We start from the raw sequence: 17,288 nt of genomic DNA on the forward strand, positions 1-17,288 counted from the left end.
GAATTTAATCCACTGACAACATAATATTTTTACACAACATCTTTATTTTTCTTTTTTTAATTACAGAACCACGGGTTAAAAAAAAGCTAAAAAAAAAAAAATACCCAAAAACATTTTTTCCCCAAACCCCCGCATCTTTTATTTTCCTAAGAAAAAAAAGGTCTACACACAACAGAATTCGCCTGCCTGATAACAGCCCACCCCATTTGTTAAATGAATCAACGCCACGAGCTGGTCAACTTCCTTCTGACGAGCCGTGACTACACTGCGCATCATCAGAAGCGGAGGGGTTAGGGCCCCCCAACTGTAACTCCGCAACCCCCGCATGAACACAACCAAAAAAGAAAAACGTCGCCAGGGTCGTCCTCACTCCTGGGGGGGAAAAAACTGCCTGCCTCTCAACTAGGTTGGCGATATATAAAAATCACGTGTGGGACTGGCGTCTTGTTTAGTGGCATTTGTACTGCAGTGTGCTGTCGTGCGAATTAGATTTGAATGCGAGTGTGTGTGCGCTTTGAACGTGTGGAGAAAAAAAAAGACTAAAAGCATCATCAGCGTTTGCTGTTATAGTAAATCCCGCCCGCGGCCGGCCTATGGTCCCCCTGACCCCCTCCCCCCCACACGGATAGAATGGGGTGAGTGTGCATAGCGGGAGCAGAGAGAGAAAGAGATGCTGCAGAGACAGTGGGGGGCGGCGGCGCCACCTGGGGAGGGGTCGTCAGCCTCCACTGGTCCTGAAACCTGAAACGACAAGAAGTGGTCTAATATACAGAGAGAGGAGGGGGGGTGAGAGGAAGGAAGAAGACACGGGAGGGGTGGGAGTCCAAATAAAAAGAAAACACTGACGTCTGCCAGCGGAATAAAACAATGGTCGTCTTGCAGGAGACCGGGCGAATGATGGCCACGCAGGGAAGAGCCCTCTGCCTTTCAGAACATTTCACACAAATACGGCTAATTTGACATTACAAGTGGGTTAGTCGCTAGCCAAAAAGTCATGGGTGTTGGGGAGGGGAAAAAAAAGGGAAATAAAAAAAAAATGAGTCGAGCTATAAAAAGGTGAGAAGAAACGGAAAGGGGGGGAAAAGGGGAGGGTGATACAGCAAACAGACTTAAAACACATCGAGAAGCTGGCTAGTTGAACATCTGAACAAGACAGAATAGAGAAAAACAATCTTTTCTTGTCACGGAAACTGTGCCCACCCCACATTTCATCCTTTTTTTTTTTTTGGTGGTGGTGGTGGTGATGGTGGGTGAATGGGTGGGCTGTGGATGGTGTGGAAGCAGGATGTCACAGCCAGACCAAAGGAGACAAACCTGCAGCCTGAGATACCATCAGCATCATCATCATCATCATCCCCGCACCCAAAGCAACAACAAAATAAAAACTTGCCACCATACTTCTTGCACCAAAAGGCCATCGCATACCTTACCAGGGGGGGCCGCACCAACGTCCGCACACGCACGCTCACATACAATGCACACTGCAGACAGTCAGTCTCTCTGTCCAGAAGTGTTTTTTTTTTTCCTTTTTTGGGGCTTTTTTTTTTGTTTCTCTCTTCTGGAACTCTTCTCTTTTGTTGGGGAAAAGGGAGGGCTTTTTTTGTGAGTGTATGTGTGTCTGTTTGTATGTTGGTGTACATATGTTTGTGTTTTGGGAACAGAAGGGAGAGGGGGTTGATAGTAAAAAGGAAGGGAGGTGTTGGAGTGTTTAGTAAGGGCTATACCACGATGTTCGCCCTCGGCCCCTGGAAGAGAGAGAGAAAAAGAGGGTGAGTTTCTTTCTGGTTGGCTTGAGAAGGACACCAATTGCCTGGTGTGCTATTCAAATTGGTGTGCGTGTGTGTGTGTGTGTGTGTGTGTGTGTGTGTGTTGGTGGGCAAAAGCACTTTTGAAGGAAAAAAAAGTGTGTGTTGAAGACAGCTGGGACAGTGTTCCAAAATTGAAATCAACGTACGTGCTCGCGCTGTTGCGCTTTTAGCGACAGTGTTGCAAAAAACACCAAGTGAGGTTGTCGGAATGAACTCATAGTATTAAAGGACGAGTGTTTCATTTCAAACAGCTAGGGTGAGTGAGTGAGTGTGTGGAGGAGGGCACACTCTGCCTCTTTTTCTCTCTCTAGCTTTTTTTTTGTCGTTTTCTTTTTAAACACCCCTTGGAGAATGACCTTCAGTAAGATGCGACAGTTCTAAAAATTCAAGAGCCAAGACCTTTAGGATAATTTTTGTTTCACCTAAAAAGAAACACACACAGACCCGACAGCTCACACACCTTCACTTACTCAAGCCCAACACAATTACAGAGGTCCTCACTCACACACACAGACACAAACACACACACAAGACATAAACAACATTAGACTGATGTTGGGATCAGGCTGCAGTAATGAATCTTTGTCTCTGGGAGTGCACATATTAATAGAAAGTCAAAAAGGGACGGCAAAAACGACATATTTGCTAATGATTCTAAGAACCCAGGTACAGGTTTAGCGGTTTTTGGTTTAATTTGGTCCTTTAACTATCTGTGCAACTTTTTAAATGTAATATTAACCGTATTTTGCTACGAAAAAGCTGCTATTTTAGGAGATTGTGGTCATAATCAGAATGCACTAACAGTCAGTGAGTAATTAACAATTAATTTATAAGAAACTTGATTTTTTTTGAAACAGACATCAACTAACTTTTTTAAACGGACTGCTGAGGTGCATTACGAGGGAACATGGAGATATTTCAATACGCTATGAAAAAAAAGCTTTTTTACACTTTATTTTATCTCAAGTGGCACTTGACTCTAAATATACACGACAAAATCTCTCAATCTTATATTTGAAAATTTTCCGGTTTTAAAAATTACCATTACCTTTGAGCACAGTTACCAGGAACATCTAGATAAAATACAAGGACAACTTAAGTGTTATAACTGATTACGGTCACCCTGGTACAGACGACATACAGCTAAATTGTTGTACCACTTCCAAATCTGGATGCCACTAATTTAAAGTGATGAGGTATCAATTTGCCATTACATTGACCAAGGGCACCTAATGAGAGTATTTCATCAAATCTCCAGTCACCAATGCAGAACTTTGCTTTTGTCAGAGGGGGAAAAAAACTAGTTTTTACAACTAGTCTCCACAAGTAAACAATAGACATTAGGCAAAAGGTTAACTGATGAACTGGTTTGATTTTAGCAGCATAAATATGCAGACTGATAGCAAACTACAAGCAAAGAGTTCCTATTCAGCTCATAAAAATGACATACAGCCTAGACGAATGTGCAAAAAGTCTTTCTAACCAAAATGCCCCATGCCATGCAATGAATTTCAGATGAAATGTGGCATTTCCAAGATGCGCAAATGAGAAAACATGGTTCCCTGCCTGTAATGATTGAGGATGTAAACGACCAATTTCATGAGGATACGATCTTTTCAGATAATGACACGATAAGTGCATCATGATAGACAGCTTTGTTAAGTATTTATCTTTTTTTTTTTTAAACAATCCTTTGTTTTAAGTGCACTCATTAATTGCTTTGCCATCTCTAAAAATTCATAGGAAATAGGGTGTAATTGAAATATCTATCAGTTCAACAATACTTAAAATTGATCAGATCTCTCTTTCATGAGTATAAAAACAAACAACTAATGGACCCTCCAGATTTCTGATGAGAAATTTGGTGGCAACATTGGTCTGAAGTGTTTAGTTTGTGCAAAATAAGCAACAAACAGTCTCAAGGTTCCTGAAAATTGAAATGCAAGGCGTGTATCCTCGAGAGCGGATTCACTTGATTTCATTGGCCAATTGAGGTGTTGTGATGCATGATTAAAGTTTAACGCCATGTGGGATATGAGAAAATGTATAGCTGCTCACAGAGAGGATACCAATCTGCCCAGCCAATTTATGAGCAAAACAGGTGAGGATGATTTACATGCGGGTACGGTGTCCTCCCATTGCGTCCACTAACCTGAAGGCCCGTCCTCTACCTCTTGGTGTATAGCCGCTGTAGTAGCGAGCGCGTGATGAGAAGTTTCCCCCGCGTGATCGAAATCTGGCCCGAGAAAAACCACGATCTGTGGTGCTGATGCCCGGTCTGTTTGTTCTCTTCGCACCAACCTAAAAATCCACACTTTAACAATTAATATCAAGCCTTAGTGGAGTCGACATTGCTCCTACGAGACTTTACCTTTATCTGTCTTCCTCTAAAAAGAGACTCATCCAAAGCCATGGCTGTCCTTACTGACTCCTTGTCTGCAAATTCTATATAAGCAAACCTACAAAAGGAAAGAAATATGAGGGTGCGGCAAATACCCCAAAGAAAAAGATATAACAGCTGTAAAACAACACTGTTAACATCAATCTAATAGGTGACTTATATGTTACCCTTTGGGATGCCCCGTGTATTTGTCACACAGAATGGTGACTCTATTTACAGAACCACAGCCATGAAAGTGTGCCTCAAGCTCCTCTGCAGTCGCACCATAGTCCACCTTAAGGAAAAAAAAAACAAATTGAGAAATGTTCCAATTAGAAGGAAAAATCAGATTTCTTTACTTGCATAATAAAGTATTGGATCACAATTTGTTTTCATACAAAGAACGGGAATACTACAATCAGATGTCATCAAGGTGCCTACAAAGAAAGCGGTGTGCTAGGATATACTCTTATGAATGTTGAAAGTAGGCTTTTATTAGGCTCTTTGTGAGCAACAGTAGTCACAACAAACCATCTCGTTTTTTGTGAATGGGCATGGTGAAGAGGAGCTACTCACATTTCCGACATATATAGATCTGCCATCAGCCTCCATTTTTTCTTCAAACGACATGATGACTGGGCCGACTGGAAAAGACGGTACAAACAAATTATAACCTGGAACACCAAAGTGATTGTTCCATAATAAGCTAAACATTTCACAGGGGAATCTGGGAATACAATTGAACCTTAAAAAAAATATATACACAAATTGCTTTGCACACTAACACTGGATTCAAACAGATAGTTCCTTTCTGATAATGTCTTTCTCCTGTTTGGCTCGGTGCTTAAATTGCTAATAAGTGATTGAAGCACTTGAGGTTGTGCAGACTGGATGATGAAATCAATGTAATGTTCTTAGTCACATACTAAATGGATAATTTGAAAAAATTTCAAGGGCATTTCCAAATGAAGTGAACTCTTACCTGGAGGGGGGCTTAGATTCATTTGTTTCTCCACCTCATTCTGCAGTTCCTTCAGTTTTTCTGCCTCTTCCTCCATCTCTCTCACCCGGGCTTTGATAGCTTCCAGCTCCTGAAGCACATGAGCAAGTGTTAGCAGTGCCTAACCATGTGTGTTAAAATGACAAGATGTCAACAAACCGGTTGATTGCAAAAGACAGTCAAGCCTTGCAAGGAATTTTATTTATAGGCTGGTTGTTTCCCCAAGACATTGTCACTATTTTTGATAATATATACTTACAACCCATAGCCAGCATTGATAAGAGTACAGGTGGAATAATATATATTATAATTGATTCAAAAAGATTACATAGTGACAACCTTACATGCATTTGCCTCTTTACAGGCAAAATGTGGTAACAGCTGCCTCCTAAAACTCAAGAAGGTGGGGAACATATGGCCTGTGAACCATTTGACCTGCCATGCGGTTTTAGAAACAAAAGCACTGCCAAGACTAAAAATCTTTTGGTGCAACTACCTTTGACCTCATTTTAACATAGTCCCTAAAAAAACGGTGTGAATTTGTCACTATCACTCTGAGTGAGCACAAAAGTCACATGACATGTCTCTATGACATGTTTCAAGCTCACAGTTACAGTAAAAAAAAAAACTTGAGGGTCATAGACGTCTCCTCGAGACAAACATTGGGCCAAAAATAAATCTCATTACCAATGGTTTTGCCTCTTGAACACTGTAGTATTATGTGACTTATGCCATGACTGACCTGCCAGTTATCTGTAATGTAGTTTTGATATGAGGTATCAAAAAGAGATAGACGTAAAATTTAAACCATTGTGCACGATATGGGCGGAACTACATTAAAAGAGTAATTATACGACATGGTAGTAGCAACAGCCCGTTAAACTAATTCAATCATTTTCCATAGTGGTAGGTTATCTCATTGAATAAAAGCAGGCTTTTCCTAATCAGAAAGTGATTTCATGTGATCAAACTGTTGGGGAAAGATCTTCTACTCCTATAACACTACTGTTCCTAAGAGATTATTTTTGTTGTATCTGTCAAATGCTCACCCCGGTATAATTGGTAATAATTACATTTCACGATGGTATAACACAGATGGTAAAAGTCCCCCGTGTGAGCGTGGACCATCATGAATGGTGCAATGCAGTGGGAGCCATTCGAATTCCATTCAAGGCAACTCTTCCACACACTGAAGCCAGGCCATATATCAAATACAATAAGTCATTCTAAACGAGTGTGTAACAATGACTTACGGTATGTCATCGCCAGTCAGTTTAAAAAATGGCAGGCAAATTGATTCCAAGCATCTGAACGTAAACGAGAGTATTGAGAGGAGCAGACGGACACGCCTTAAAGACCGACGTGTTGCTAGTACCGGGATCCACGTGATTCACAAAAAAACAAAAGAAAGAAAATATTCATTTTTATAGTCCACACAAAAGCCGGCGACCATTTAGAAGACAAGGCGGTTACCATGCAGTGCGTCTTCCATCTCCACCTAAGAGTCGAGCTTTGCGTGACCAAAAGCAATTTGATCAATCTGTGTCACGCGGTTTGTGTCTCGACAATGCGCGTTTTATCTCTTTGACCGATTTTGAGTACAGTATAATGTGTTACGATGGCTAAGGTAAGCTAGCTTTAGCTGCTCATCACTAGGTCATTTTCCCGTCCCGGATGCTTGACATGCCGCAGCGAGAACGCTTTGGAGTGGAAAGGGGACACAAAAACGTGCCATTACCGTAAGATAAGGCGGTCTCCCGAGCAAGACGACTGGCAAGGCGATGTACAGAGGCTGCGGCGTCCAAACCTTGGCGCCCGATTAGCTCATGCAGCCCAATGTTGCATCTTTACGGCGATTTGTATTCGGAGGCTCGGTGTCGCTGCCTGGCGCAGAAACTAGCACCCCTCTTGCGCCAAGATGGCTGCCGGTATCGCGCATGTCACCACCCAATTCTACTGCACTGCGCGAACCGTAATGGCGGCTAATACCAAACTGGCCGTCGGGGATAGCAATGCGGACGACATGTGACACAAGCCTTTGTGAGGAGTAGCTAGAAACCGATATTCGCGTAGAAACGTAATGATAGTGTTTCACAATGGCTAGAATTTCACCATTTACATGCATGAGTATTCACGCCGGCATACGCCACTGAAACAATGCCCTTCACTTACGGGATCTTCAATTGCCGATTCTCCCTCTTCCAAGCCCGGCTCCTCGTCGCCCACGACCGTGTCTTCCAGTTCCGCGTGCCCAGGGTCGGAATCTAGTAGCGATTCATCCGCCAAACCGTTGCCGAACTCCGCCATGGCCCCGTCGCAAATGTTACGATGCGCCTCGTGGCCAAACCAAACTAGCAGGCCCCTACTCACACACAAGGGGGGAGTGAGTGGGGCAGCCAAGAGGGGGGAAACGGCGGAAAAACGCCGCTTACTAAAGTTAAAATCTGAAATAAAAAGCCTTACGACTCGACCCCCGTTGAATTGTATACAGCCGTAAAACAAGTGCCGGCGTTTGAACCCCGACCTTCAGATAAACGCACTAATTCCAATCGGAGTGGAGTTGAATGAATTAACTCTTTGAAAAAAAAACGGGCGAAGACTTGAGATCAGCGGCGTTCCCTCTGTTCAGAAATGGAGGCCGGGGGCGGAGCAAACGCCACTGCGGACGTATAAAACAACCCCATTTGCTATTGGACGAATGGGTCAGCCTCTTTATTTCTCAACATATTTTTATTGGATGCTAGAGCAGCCTTTTCCGGGTCCCCAAATCAAATGTTTGATTGTGATTGGATCAAAGATAAGCGTGTCAAATTACAACACAAATGCGAGTACCGACGTAAAATTAATACATAAAGGTTATATGAATATTTGTTTATTTTGAGGAACTGTGTTGTGAGCAACAACAGTGACTTGCTATGGCAACCCCATGTGACACAATAAAAAAAAAGAAAAAATAATGTGTCCTGAAACTACTTGTTAATAAATAATTAAACTAATAAATTAAAAAAAGATGTGCTGAATTTATTCATTTATTGACTAGTACCAGTTTTCTCCTTGAAATCTCTCTATAGGTCCACATTCCCTTTTGTCTGTCTCACAATTGAGCAGCCAATGAGTCTTACAAGTTTTCTGAATGTTATTCCGGGCTTTCTGTATGTGTCACAATTGTATTCAAAGAAATAATTTAGTTGTCTGACTACTGAATTTTTCAATGTTTGTGGACAGTGAGTGATTTGTTAGTGAAACCTGCTTCTCTATTTTACTCACCTTCATCTTTAACCAATAACCCACTTGTAATTTTTTATCACTAAATTAAAACTTGTGACTGACAGAAGAGAAAATACACACGAGCTTACTGTACATATGAGATGTATTCACAGTTGCTACCACAAATTATGTTTACAATATTCAGTACTCTCTTTTCAGCACAATAAATAATATTAACATTGTGGGTAGGTTCACAAATAACAAAATGTAACCACTAACCAAACTAAGCAGAAAACTAGCACCAAAGAAGACAATATAGCAGAGAGAATAAACCACTTATATGAATATCCTTCATTATTCCTTGACTTTAACTTCAACTTAACTATTGTCCCCTCAAACCTCTTTGACTGAGGTAGAAGTGACTGTCATGATGCTGTTGCTTTTCTGGATATCCTGATTTTCCTGAGCTTTTCCTGCTTGGCTGTCTCGCACTCCAAGCTCAATAACTCAGTTATCCTTTGAAGAAAGAAGCGTGAAGCCCCCATCAATGGGTCTGGGTAAGACTGACCTACACAGAGGACAAAATATGGCAATGCATGATAAAATACAAAATTTCTTTTGTACTAATAATGTATCTTGAGACAAAGTATGCACCATATCTTCTCATTTAAAAGCTGCATGAGGGGACATATCAACTTAAAGTTTCACTTCACTTCTAATACTTACGAGTACATGCTTACTTTTCAGATTTAGCAGATTGTATGATGTATAATTCACTTTGGCCCTGTAGAGATGCACAACAGACAAGAGTATTGAATACATCTATAATGAGTCTAATTTCTTAAATAATAATAACAATAAAATGAAATAACCAACACTCAAATACCTGCTGGTTTTGCAGTTCTGCACCGGGTAAGTGGTCAAGCCTCGAAGAAAAAATGTGGAAGGTAAAAATGTCTTTGGACTCAGTTTGGGTTTGCATCTCTCAGAGTAGCTGTGGAGAATAGCACACAAAGAGGGACAGTTCAATAAGTCCTGTAGAGAGTTATCATTAAAAAAAAAGGTAAAGACAGAAATGCCCCTATTTCCTCAACTAGAGAAAAATGACATGAATACTATAGGTATCTGGCTTTTTGGCATCCAGTAATGGTTGTTTTATTACTACAAAGCAGAAAATAACCAACAAATAGTGAATTTTACTTTGCCTACATCTACTGGTGAAAAAGTGTATTGCAAGTCTTGTGCACAAAAAAAGGCTACCCAGAATTTAGTCATTGTCAGTGAAAAATACAGCATTTATGAAATAAAATACGTAGTTACAAATACAATATATGGATAACATGCAGTGGGTTGAGGTATACCAACCTAAAAGTGAAGGGTCTTCTCTGCAGATGGCTGGACAAAAGCATGTCAGAAAGGCCAGTGGGCTGCTTATCCCCTTCTTGGTGTGCATGGCCACATCTCAGTGGAGGGGTGACATTTTTCTTCTGTATTACACCACCTGGAAAGAAAAACAGTTTTTATGAAGCTCAGACATGGTGAATATCAGCTTTCTCTGTCAGGGAACACTACCTAGATGGGATGACAACCTCCATCTGGTGTTGAAGCTGAGAAATGCAACAATGATGTTGGCTAAATTGAAGGTTCTTGTGAGGGCTATATTCAACATTTCCTGCTTGCCAATTACAACTTAAGATGGTGCCAATATTCAGATATCTCTTACAGCCTGTAAATAGTAAAATATGATTATGACATCACTGTGTTGGAGGTGGCATTATTATTATAGGAGCCCATTTATAGAAAAACTGTAGTTATATCATTACTTGGCAAATGCATACCACATTGTTTAGACTATTCAGTATAAACACTACCAATAAGTGTGCAGTAGCCATTGCCAATGTGATCAGTAGTTTGTTATTCTAAAGCAGCCAATGGAGTAAATATCAAACTCGTTTGACACCATGGAGGAGAAAGAGGTATTGGCTGTCATTTAAGTACCGGACACAGTGCTACAAGTTCGAGTAAATGATTGATCGGTGCTTAAAACGTAATATTAGGTCGCGATTGACGTTTTCGCTCGTAACAAACGATTGCATGTTTACGTGCTTACGCAACGCGGCTGTTGGCTCACCATTTAAAGATTGAATCGATGCTAACGTCGGTGCTGTTCTAAAAGGTGGTCGCCTCGATGGGGCTCCCATTTGTAACAAGTCGCACGTCTGAGATGGACGACAGCTAGTTTCAATGCCAAGATGGTCAAAATTAGGTCTTCCCTTCCGTTGGAAAATTTCCGGGGTTGGCAACGTCATATTGAACGCAAAACACTGAAGACCAGAGGAACTTGACACTGGCAACGCATTGGAGTGCGTTACTATGGTAGCATAGCCTGATGAGGCATCTACATTACACCATTTGATAGTTCAAATGCCAAAAAGTAAACGACAATGGCGCATTAATATTTCATAAAAACAGTCATATGTTCACCTGGGCTGCAGAGACAGACAACATTGTATTTCACAGCATCAAGTGAGTTTTGAGAGTTCTTGCTGGCCAACAAGATTTGCAAAGTGAGGGGAAAAAAAGACAAAGGCTGTTTTTTTTGTCCCAGTTTTTAATATTTTTTGTCTTGTACAAACCTGCAAAGGAAAAGAAAAAAAAGTTTACCAAGTTGTTTTCACATTCATATTTGCTGTCTTCACATCTTAGCGGTTTCAGACTAAATTGGCTTATATTTTAGCTGGTTATCACCACAGTCGATAAGACGGGGAAAAAAGTGTGTACATCCTTAACCAAAGAATAAATCGAAGCTCGCCGAGTATTGTCTGCAACTTACGATTGAACTAGTTCATCCTTCGGATCATTCTGTTGATCTGATCCTCTCTGTTGCCAGCATCGCCTCCCTCCACAAAGTGAGTCGTCTTCTTGTTCATGCCACCTCGAGGAGACGAGAGCTTGAAAGGCCAGAGGAAGTTGTTGGCGGACTTGAAGTTCTTGCCAACGGTGTAAATCTCATGAATGAGGTCCTCCATGCAGATCATGCCATATTTGCCTGCAGGCAAACATTTGACCACATCAAATCACAACGCCTGAGCTGTCGCTAGCTTTGAGCAACATGCAGTTGGATAAAAGTTGTGGATATCAGATAACATTTTGCAAAGGGCACTCTTAATTGGGTTTCAGACACAACTGGCTTAGTTATCATTTTCTCTCACCATTGTCGATAAGACGGGGAAAAAAAGTGTGCATCATTAACCACAATGGTTTGAGCCCAAGACAGAATGAATAGTTGAAGTAGTAGCTGTAAATTTGATTTGAAAGGGCAGGTGAGTGTGTGCATTACCAAGGCTTTGCTTCACCAGAATGTTGTCTGTGAGGGCAATACGCTGCTTCCTGATCTTGCCAAACCCACGCTTGTAGATGAGCTCTCGCACGGATTTCAGGTTGGGATATCTGTTTGTTTTAAATATGAAAAATTATGGAATTAATGGAGGAGGGAAAACACCAAATCTCACAGTAAAGCTTAGTAGATGGAAATGTGGGTTCAGACAAAACTGGCTTAGTTTGAGTTTTTTTTCACCATGGTCGATAAGACGGGGAAAAAAGTTCTGCATCATTACCACATTTCAGTGTTACTAAAAGAGTGACAATTTTGAGCACTCATGAACTTGTAGTGGCGGTTAACAAATGGCAGGTAGCCAATTAACACAGACCTAAATGAAACTCAGTCTGATTCTACTCACCCCCAAGCAATGTAAGGTTCTGCAATTCGCAGCATGTTGATGGAAGCCTTGTTAAGCTTAACAAAGACTCCGTTGAAGATTTGGCGGAGACGCATCAACTGCAGAACTTTGCGGACCTTCGGGCTGACTCCATTGATACTGCAAAGCAGGACACGTTTCTTTAAGGATTACACCAATATGGGAAAACAGTATGATGTTATTGGTTTGGGTGGTTTCAAAACAATTTGGCTTAATACACAAGTTGTATCATCATAGTCGATCAGCCGGGGAAAGAATTTATATCATTAACCAATAAGGAAAACAAAATAATTGTTCTCAGTTTTGACATACCCCCTGATGCGGATGACAAATGCCAATTTGGGCTCTGCTGGCACATAGTAGTTTCCCACTTTGCGGGCAGTTCTTGCAAGACGAATCTCACGTCTCTCCATCGTTCTGTACTCCTTGTGGTACTTTTCGGCTCTCTTGTAGATGACCTTTCTCTCAACTTTACGGGCCTGTGGACGTAGAATTAGTCCCCAGCATTAGAAGTTGACTGCGTTGATAGAACGTGAAAATCTGCATCATTTACCCTTTTTTCATCTGCCAATTTCTTGACACGACGGGCCTTCAAGAGGGCATGGGCCTTTCGCCTTTTCATAAGACTCTCAGGGACCGAAGGAATCTTCTTCACCTCAGATCTTTTTCCTGTAGTTTTTCTTCCCGAAGGCCTTTTTCCTGGAGTTTTTTTAGCCGAACCTTTTATTACAGGGGCTTTTTTCCCCGGTGCCTTTTGTCCTGGAGCCTTTTTCACCGGAGCTTTTTTCACCGGAGCTTTCTCCACCGGTGCTTTTTCCACCGGAGGTTTTTGTCCCGGAACATTTTTAGTCCTGTGGACAATTGACATTTTGAAATCAGGGGGTAAACAAAAAAAAAAAAACATGCATTTATACTAGATAACAATGACCATCAACGTAGATTAGCTCACGCTAACTACCATTACAAGCTAACCAGCTTCGTTTAAATAAAAGACAAAACGATTAGGTAATATTGTTCTTATATATGACATAGTACGAATTACCTTTTCGTGAAAGACAATTTAAATCTATCTCTGGCGAACTTTCGCCACATATCGCATAATGACTGTTATATCAGCCATGTTGTACTATGCTACACGGCGAAGAGGCTTGACCATTCTGCAATATTAAAACATCTCTAATCAAAAATACAAACAATGAGACATTGTGCATAGACTAAACACTCTATTCAATGATTAAAAATAGTTCTGATATGTATTTAAACGAAAGATGGCATCAGATTTGATTAGACTGAGAATACCCACTCTGCGTCCGCCATTGCGTCCACGGGGAAAGAGAAATTCACCGATGCGCATGTGCAGGTTGTGGACGCGAGGACCCCATAATGCTGTCGTCCTACTTGCCTGATGTGGCATCTAATCTGGTATTTTGCCGGATATTGACTTTTAAAACGTACGGTTTTCTCGTTCTTCTCTATGCAATAAATGTTTTAACAACACCGTTACATTTTCAAAAGCAACAGCCATTTAAAATGATTTTTGCAAAGTAAATTAAATATTATCATGAAAATCCGATATACTGTGATTAGTTTACTTCATTTATTAAGTTTCTAAACCATGGCAAGGAAATGCAATGAATACTTTGGTACGTTTTATGAAAATGAATAATAACAGTATCATTTAAATGTCTAACCAAAGTGCATGTCATCACAATGTTCATAATGTGCCATACTACTGTATTTTAAAGGATTAAAGCCCAACCAAAAAGTATTTACAGCTTCCCCACAGACATTAGGATGAATACAATCTATTTTTTAAGTATGAAAGCCCAATCAACACGTATTTACGGCCCCGCCCTCGCCCCAACCATTGACTAATGCATGTTATTATGAAAACAATGTGTTTTTCTTTTAAGTATTAAAGTCCAACCAAAAATCATTTACAGCCCCTCCACACAAACATATACTGACTAATACACGTTATTATGAAAAACATATATATTTTGTATGTGTCCTTTTTTAATAGGCGCGGCCGAGGCCAGAGTTCAAAAAGCCGACGTCAAACCCCGAAATGCCTGATGGGGGCCGGAAGAAGGACGGGCGTGCGTGCACGCACTGCAGAGCAGCTCAAAAGTGACGATTTGCCGACGAAATCCTGCCAAACTTCTCACATAACCGTGCTGCACATTTGGTACCTTGTCATTTGGGGATTTCGAACCCCCAGTTCTCGTCTTAGGAGTCATTTTTGACGCGATGTAGCCCCATGTGTATGCAGACAGCCAAATGTTTGCAAACAAATTGGCTACATTGCGTTACCGGTCGCTCCTTGTTTAAAACGAAATCATTCCTTTGTGTGTTTCAGTCACTCAGCCAGCACAGACTGCTGCAAGCATCAAGAATGTGGCCAAAACGACCAGAAAGGAGCAGCTTGTCGACGCCATAACAAAGTGGGTCTTTTTTTAAATAGTTCTGATTTTTTTCTATCCATGTAATATTTCAACGCCAGCGTTCAGTGTTCAGGGTTTTGCGCAATTGGCTTGATTTTCATCATGATGCATTCAATTTGCATTTAAATAACAAAACTGTGGCTAAGTCGCCCACACAAATGTCATTAGTGGATGTGTAAGGAATAAACAGTAATCCCTCGATTATCGCGGTTAATGGAGACCAGACATGGCTGTGATGAATGATAAACTGTAAAGTAGGCTCCTCCCTATTGAAGTAAATTTAAAAAAAATACTATAGTGGCAAGTGAAGGAGTAGCTTCTCACATCTTTCTGAACTTACAAAAAAAATCTGCCATGTAGTGGTACTGAACATAAATAAATTATAAACTTTCAGCCCATTAATTATTTTAAAGACCTCAGGGCTTGGACCTTTTTTCATATTAGTTTTAAATGTGGTTTTGACCAAACAGATTTATTGAACAATAGTGCATGTCATTTTTGACTCATTTAAACATAAAAAGAAAAACTAACTTTGTATATTAAATTTTTTAAAGAATGAATGGATTTGAAATAATTGACTGAAAACTTGAGGCAGAAGTAGGATTTATTTTAGCCTTGTAGGCCCCTGTCCAGTGTTGACAAATTTCCCACCACGTGATCAAGATTCTGTTATAGTTTCGTGGAGGAAAACGGACTGACCGTTTTTTTTAGTCTTTACAGCAGACTGTCTAATATTGCCTTTTGATGTTTCATAGAAAAAAAGCTAAATGTAGGAGGTAGTTTTGTCAAATTTTGACGTTCGGCGCTAGTCTGTACTTTAATCTATTATGCCTTCACTCCTTTTTTGGTTTCCTGCCTATGTCGAGATTGGTTCTGCCAGAGCCTATCTCGACACAGGCAGGAAACCTGCTCCCTTTGGCTGGAATTCTGAAAAACAAAACATTTCCAAGGTCTTACCTTTTATTTTATAAAAAACTCAGATTTGTTCTGCCTGAGCATATCTGAGTTTTTTTCAAAATAAAAGGTAAGAACTTGTGAATGTTTTTATTTTTCAGAATTCCACCCAGGGGGGACCAGGTTTCATGGCTGAGCCTATCTAGACGTAGGCAGGAAACCTGAAAAACAAGAAAACATTTCAAAGGTCTTATGTTTTATTTTGAAAAAAAAAACCTCATTTGTTCTGCCTGAGCATATCTGAGTTTTTTTCAAAATAAAAGTTAAGACCATGAATTTTTATTTTTCAGGATTCCATGCCTTTCAACTCTGTGAACTGACTTTTTTTTTGTTTTTCAGAATCCACCAGGGGGAACTGGTTTCTGCCTATGAACAGATCAGAGACCCCCAATCTGTGAAGTTTTTCAAAATAAAAGGTGAGCTGTTCTCTATTTATTTAACTTTGTGTACTGACCCCATTTTTTTTGTTTTCCAGAATTCCACCAGGGGGCAGAGGAGAATCATGTTTTTTATGATGCTGGAGCACCTGTCTATGAGGTTTTTCAAAATAAAAGGTGAGCCCTTCTCATTTATTTAACCCTGTGTACTGACCCCCTTTTTTTGTTTTCCAGAATTCCACCAGGGGGCAGAGGAGAATCAATTTTTTTACGATGCTGGAGCACCAATGGGGACCAGTCTATGAAGTTTTTCAAAATAAAAGGTGAGCCCTTCTCATTGTTTTTTGAACTAACTGTGTACTAACCCCCTTTTTCAGTTTTCGAATCTTCTCCACCAGGGGGTGGGGAAGATTCGATTTTTTACGATGCTGGAGCACCAATGGGAACCAGTCTATGAAGTTTTTCAAAATAAAAGGTGAGCCCTTCTCATTGTTTTTTGAACTAACTGTGTACTAACCCCCTTTTTCAGTTTTCGAATCTTCTCCACCAGGGGGTGGGGAAGATTCGATTTTTTACGATGCGGTAACACCAGCGGGAACCTATCTACAAACTTTTTCAAAATAAAAGCTGATTTCCTGTTTTCCAGATTTCCTGCTGGTGACTAGAGGAATTACTTCATTTTATTCAAGTTTTTCAAAATAAAAGCTTTGAAATGTAAACATGTGTTGGTCTTTATGTAACAAAAAATGCAAGTCACAATTAGAGTTCAAAAAATTTATTTACAAGTAAACATTTGAAGTTCAGAATACTTAAGAAAACATTTGTAGATTAACAAAAAACAACTATACACTTAGAAAATAAATCTTTAAAAAAAGGGAGTACAAACACTTAGAAAAAAAATGACAATAAAAAAGGGGATAAACACTTGGAAAAAAAAATGACAATAAAAAAGGGGATAAACACTTGGAAAAAAAAATTGACAAAAAAAGGGGAAAAAAAAATTGACAAAAAAGGGGGGATAAACACTTAGAAAAAAAATTGACAAAAAAGGGGGGATAAACACTTAGAAAAAAAATTGACAAAAAAGGGGGGATAAACATTTAGAAAAAAAAAGACAAAAATAGGAGGGATAAACACTTAGAAAAAAAATGATGAAAAAGGGGGAGGAACATTTAGAAGATAAATCTTTGAAAAAAGCAGGGGGATGAACACTTAGAAAATAAATTGTTAAAAGGGGGATAAATACTTAGAAAATGAATCTTTGACAAAAGCAGGGGGGATAAATACTTAGAAAATAGCAGGGGGGATAAACACTTGGAAAATAAAATTTAGAAGAAAAAAACACTTAGAATTCTTGCTC

General features: G+C 40.1%; 3 protein-coding genes, 1 long non-coding RNA gene and 3 other non-coding genes across 14 annotated transcripts; 1 reads left to right on the forward strand and 6 right to left on the reverse strand.

Annotated features, from left to right (window-relative positions):
• Nucleotides 1-24: 24 nt before the first annotated feature.
• Nucleotides 25-7,832, reverse strand: pabpn1 (poly(A) binding protein, nuclear 1). Of its 3 annotated transcripts, XM_077735935.1 has the most exons (8): nt 7,652-7,832; nt 7,361-7,550; nt 5,171-5,279; nt 4,765-4,832; nt 4,377-4,483; nt 4,180-4,267; nt 3,961-4,109; nt 25-741 (listed from the first exon to the last, which is right to left on the reverse strand). In XM_077735935.1, exons 2-8 carry the CDS (start codon nt 7,493-7,495, stop codon nt 552-554), a joined length of 846 nt encoding a protein of 281 aa, XP_077592061.1. In that variant the 5' UTR covers nt 7,496-7,550; nt 7,652-7,832; the 3' UTR covers nt 25-551. The 3 variants fall into 3 exon arrangements, with proteins under 3 accessions (XP_077592061.1, XP_077592063.1, XP_077592062.1); XM_077735937.1 differs by lacking the exons at nt 7,361-7,550; nt 7,652-7,832 and adding an exon at nt 6,927-7,114; XM_077735936.1 differs by having other exon boundaries at nt 590-1,745; nt 7,361-7,829.
• Nucleotides 7,833-8,587: 755 nt separating this feature from the next.
• c16h8orf89 (chromosome 16 C8orf89 homolog) lies at nt 8,588-11,006 on the reverse strand. 4 transcript variants are annotated; one of them, XM_077736210.1, is made up of 6 exons: nt 10,880-11,006; nt 9,968-10,121; nt 9,761-9,896; nt 9,282-9,389; nt 9,136-9,179; nt 8,588-8,963 (listed from the first exon to the last, which is right to left on the reverse strand). In XM_077736210.1, exons 2-6 carry the CDS (start codon nt 10,062-10,064, stop codon nt 8,821-8,823), a joined length of 528 nt encoding a protein of 175 aa, XP_077592336.1. In that variant the 5' UTR covers nt 10,065-10,121; nt 10,880-11,006; the 3' UTR covers nt 8,588-8,820. The 4 variants fall into 4 exon arrangements, with proteins under 4 accessions (XP_077592336.1, XP_077592334.1, XP_077592335.1 ...); XM_077736208.1 differs by lacking the exons at nt 9,968-10,121; nt 10,880-11,006 and adding an exon at nt 10,527-10,849; XM_077736209.1 differs by lacking the exon at nt 10,880-11,006 and having other exon boundaries at nt 9,968-10,672.
• rpl7 (ribosomal protein L7) lies at nt 10,875-13,555 on the reverse strand. The gene is made up of 7 exons (XM_077736207.1): nt 13,457-13,555; nt 12,707-13,004; nt 12,466-12,632; nt 12,136-12,273; nt 11,736-11,845; nt 11,229-11,444; nt 10,875-11,031 (listed from the first exon to the last, which is right to left on the reverse strand). Exons 1-6 carry the CDS (start codon nt 13,468-13,470, stop codon nt 11,236-11,238), a joined length of 936 nt encoding a protein of 311 aa, XP_077592333.1. The 5' UTR covers nt 13,471-13,555; the 3' UTR covers nt 10,875-11,031; nt 11,229-11,235.
• On the reverse strand, nt 11,096-11,191 carry LOC144210010 (small nucleolar SNORD12/SNORD106). The gene has a single exon (XR_013329305.1). It is a non-coding gene; the product is annotated as a small nucleolar SNORD12/SNORD106 (small nucleolar RNA).
• On the reverse strand, nt 11,564-11,654 carry LOC144210011 (small nucleolar SNORD12/SNORD106). Its single transcript, XR_013329306.1, has one exon. It is a non-coding gene; the product is annotated as a small nucleolar SNORD12/SNORD106 (small nucleolar RNA).
• On the reverse strand, nt 11,927-12,019 carry LOC144210009 (small nucleolar SNORD12/SNORD106). Its single transcript, XR_013329304.1, has one exon. It is a non-coding gene; the product is annotated as a small nucleolar SNORD12/SNORD106 (small nucleolar RNA).
• Nucleotides 13,556-14,227: 672 nt separating the features above from the next.
• Nucleotides 14,228-16,232, forward strand: LOC144209732 (uncharacterized). 3 transcript variants are annotated; one of them, XR_013329221.1, is made up of 3 exons: nt 14,228-14,341; nt 14,513-14,597; nt 16,163-16,232. It is a non-coding gene; the product is annotated as an uncharacterized LOC144209732 (long non-coding RNA). The 3 variants fall into 3 exon arrangements; XR_013329222.1 differs by lacking the exon at nt 16,163-16,232 and adding an exon at nt 16,027-16,052; XR_013329220.1 differs by lacking the exon at nt 16,163-16,232 and adding an exon at nt 15,891-16,034.
• Nucleotides 16,233-17,288: the final 1,056 nt, after the last annotated feature.

This window comes from Stigmatopora nigra, chromosome 16 (genome assembly GCF_051989575.1).
Source record: "Stigmatopora nigra isolate UIUO_SnigA chromosome 16, RoL_Snig_1.1, whole genome shotgun sequence".
NCBI classification, from domain to species: domain Eukaryota; kingdom Metazoa; phylum Chordata; class Actinopteri; order Syngnathiformes; family Syngnathidae; genus Stigmatopora; species Stigmatopora nigra.

Excerpts from the sequence above, each read along its gene's own strand:
- pabpn1 (XM_077735935.1), bottom strand. The coding sequence starts at position 7,495 with ATGGCGGAGTTCGGCAACGGTTTGGCGGATGAATCGCTACTAGATTCC. Across the intron at positions 5,280-7,360 it reads AATCGGCAATTGAAGATCCC|GAGCTGGAAGCTATCAAAGC; the intron begins GTAAGTGAAGGG and ends CATGTGCTTCAG. Across the intron at positions 4,833-5,170 it reads GAATCTAAGCCCCCCTCCAG|TCGGCCCAGTCATCATGTCG; the intron begins GTAAGAGTTCAC and ends CGTCTTTTCCAG.
- c16h8orf89 (XM_077736208.1), bottom strand. The coding sequence starts at position 10,704 with ATGACGTTGCCAACCCCGGAAATTTTCCAACGGAAGGGAAGACCTAAT. Across the intron at positions 9,390-9,760 it reads AGAAGACCCTTCACTTTTAG|CTACTCTGAGAGATGCAAAC; the intron begins GTTGGTATACCT and ends TATTCTCCACAG. Across the intron at positions 8,964-9,135 it reads CAATCTGCTAAATCTGAAAA|GTCAGTCTTACCCAGACCCA; the intron begins GTAAGCATGTAC and ends TCCTCTGTGTAG.
- rpl7 (XM_077736207.1), bottom strand. Across the intron at positions 12,633-12,706 it reads AATTGGCAGATGAAAAAAGG|GCCCGTAAAGTTGAGAGAAA; the intron begins GTAAATGATGCA and ends CTACGTCCACAG. Across the intron at positions 12,274-12,465 it reads TTTGTCATCCGCATCAGGGG|TATCAATGGAGTCAGCCCGA; the intron begins GTATGTCAAAAC and ends CCTGCTTTGCAG.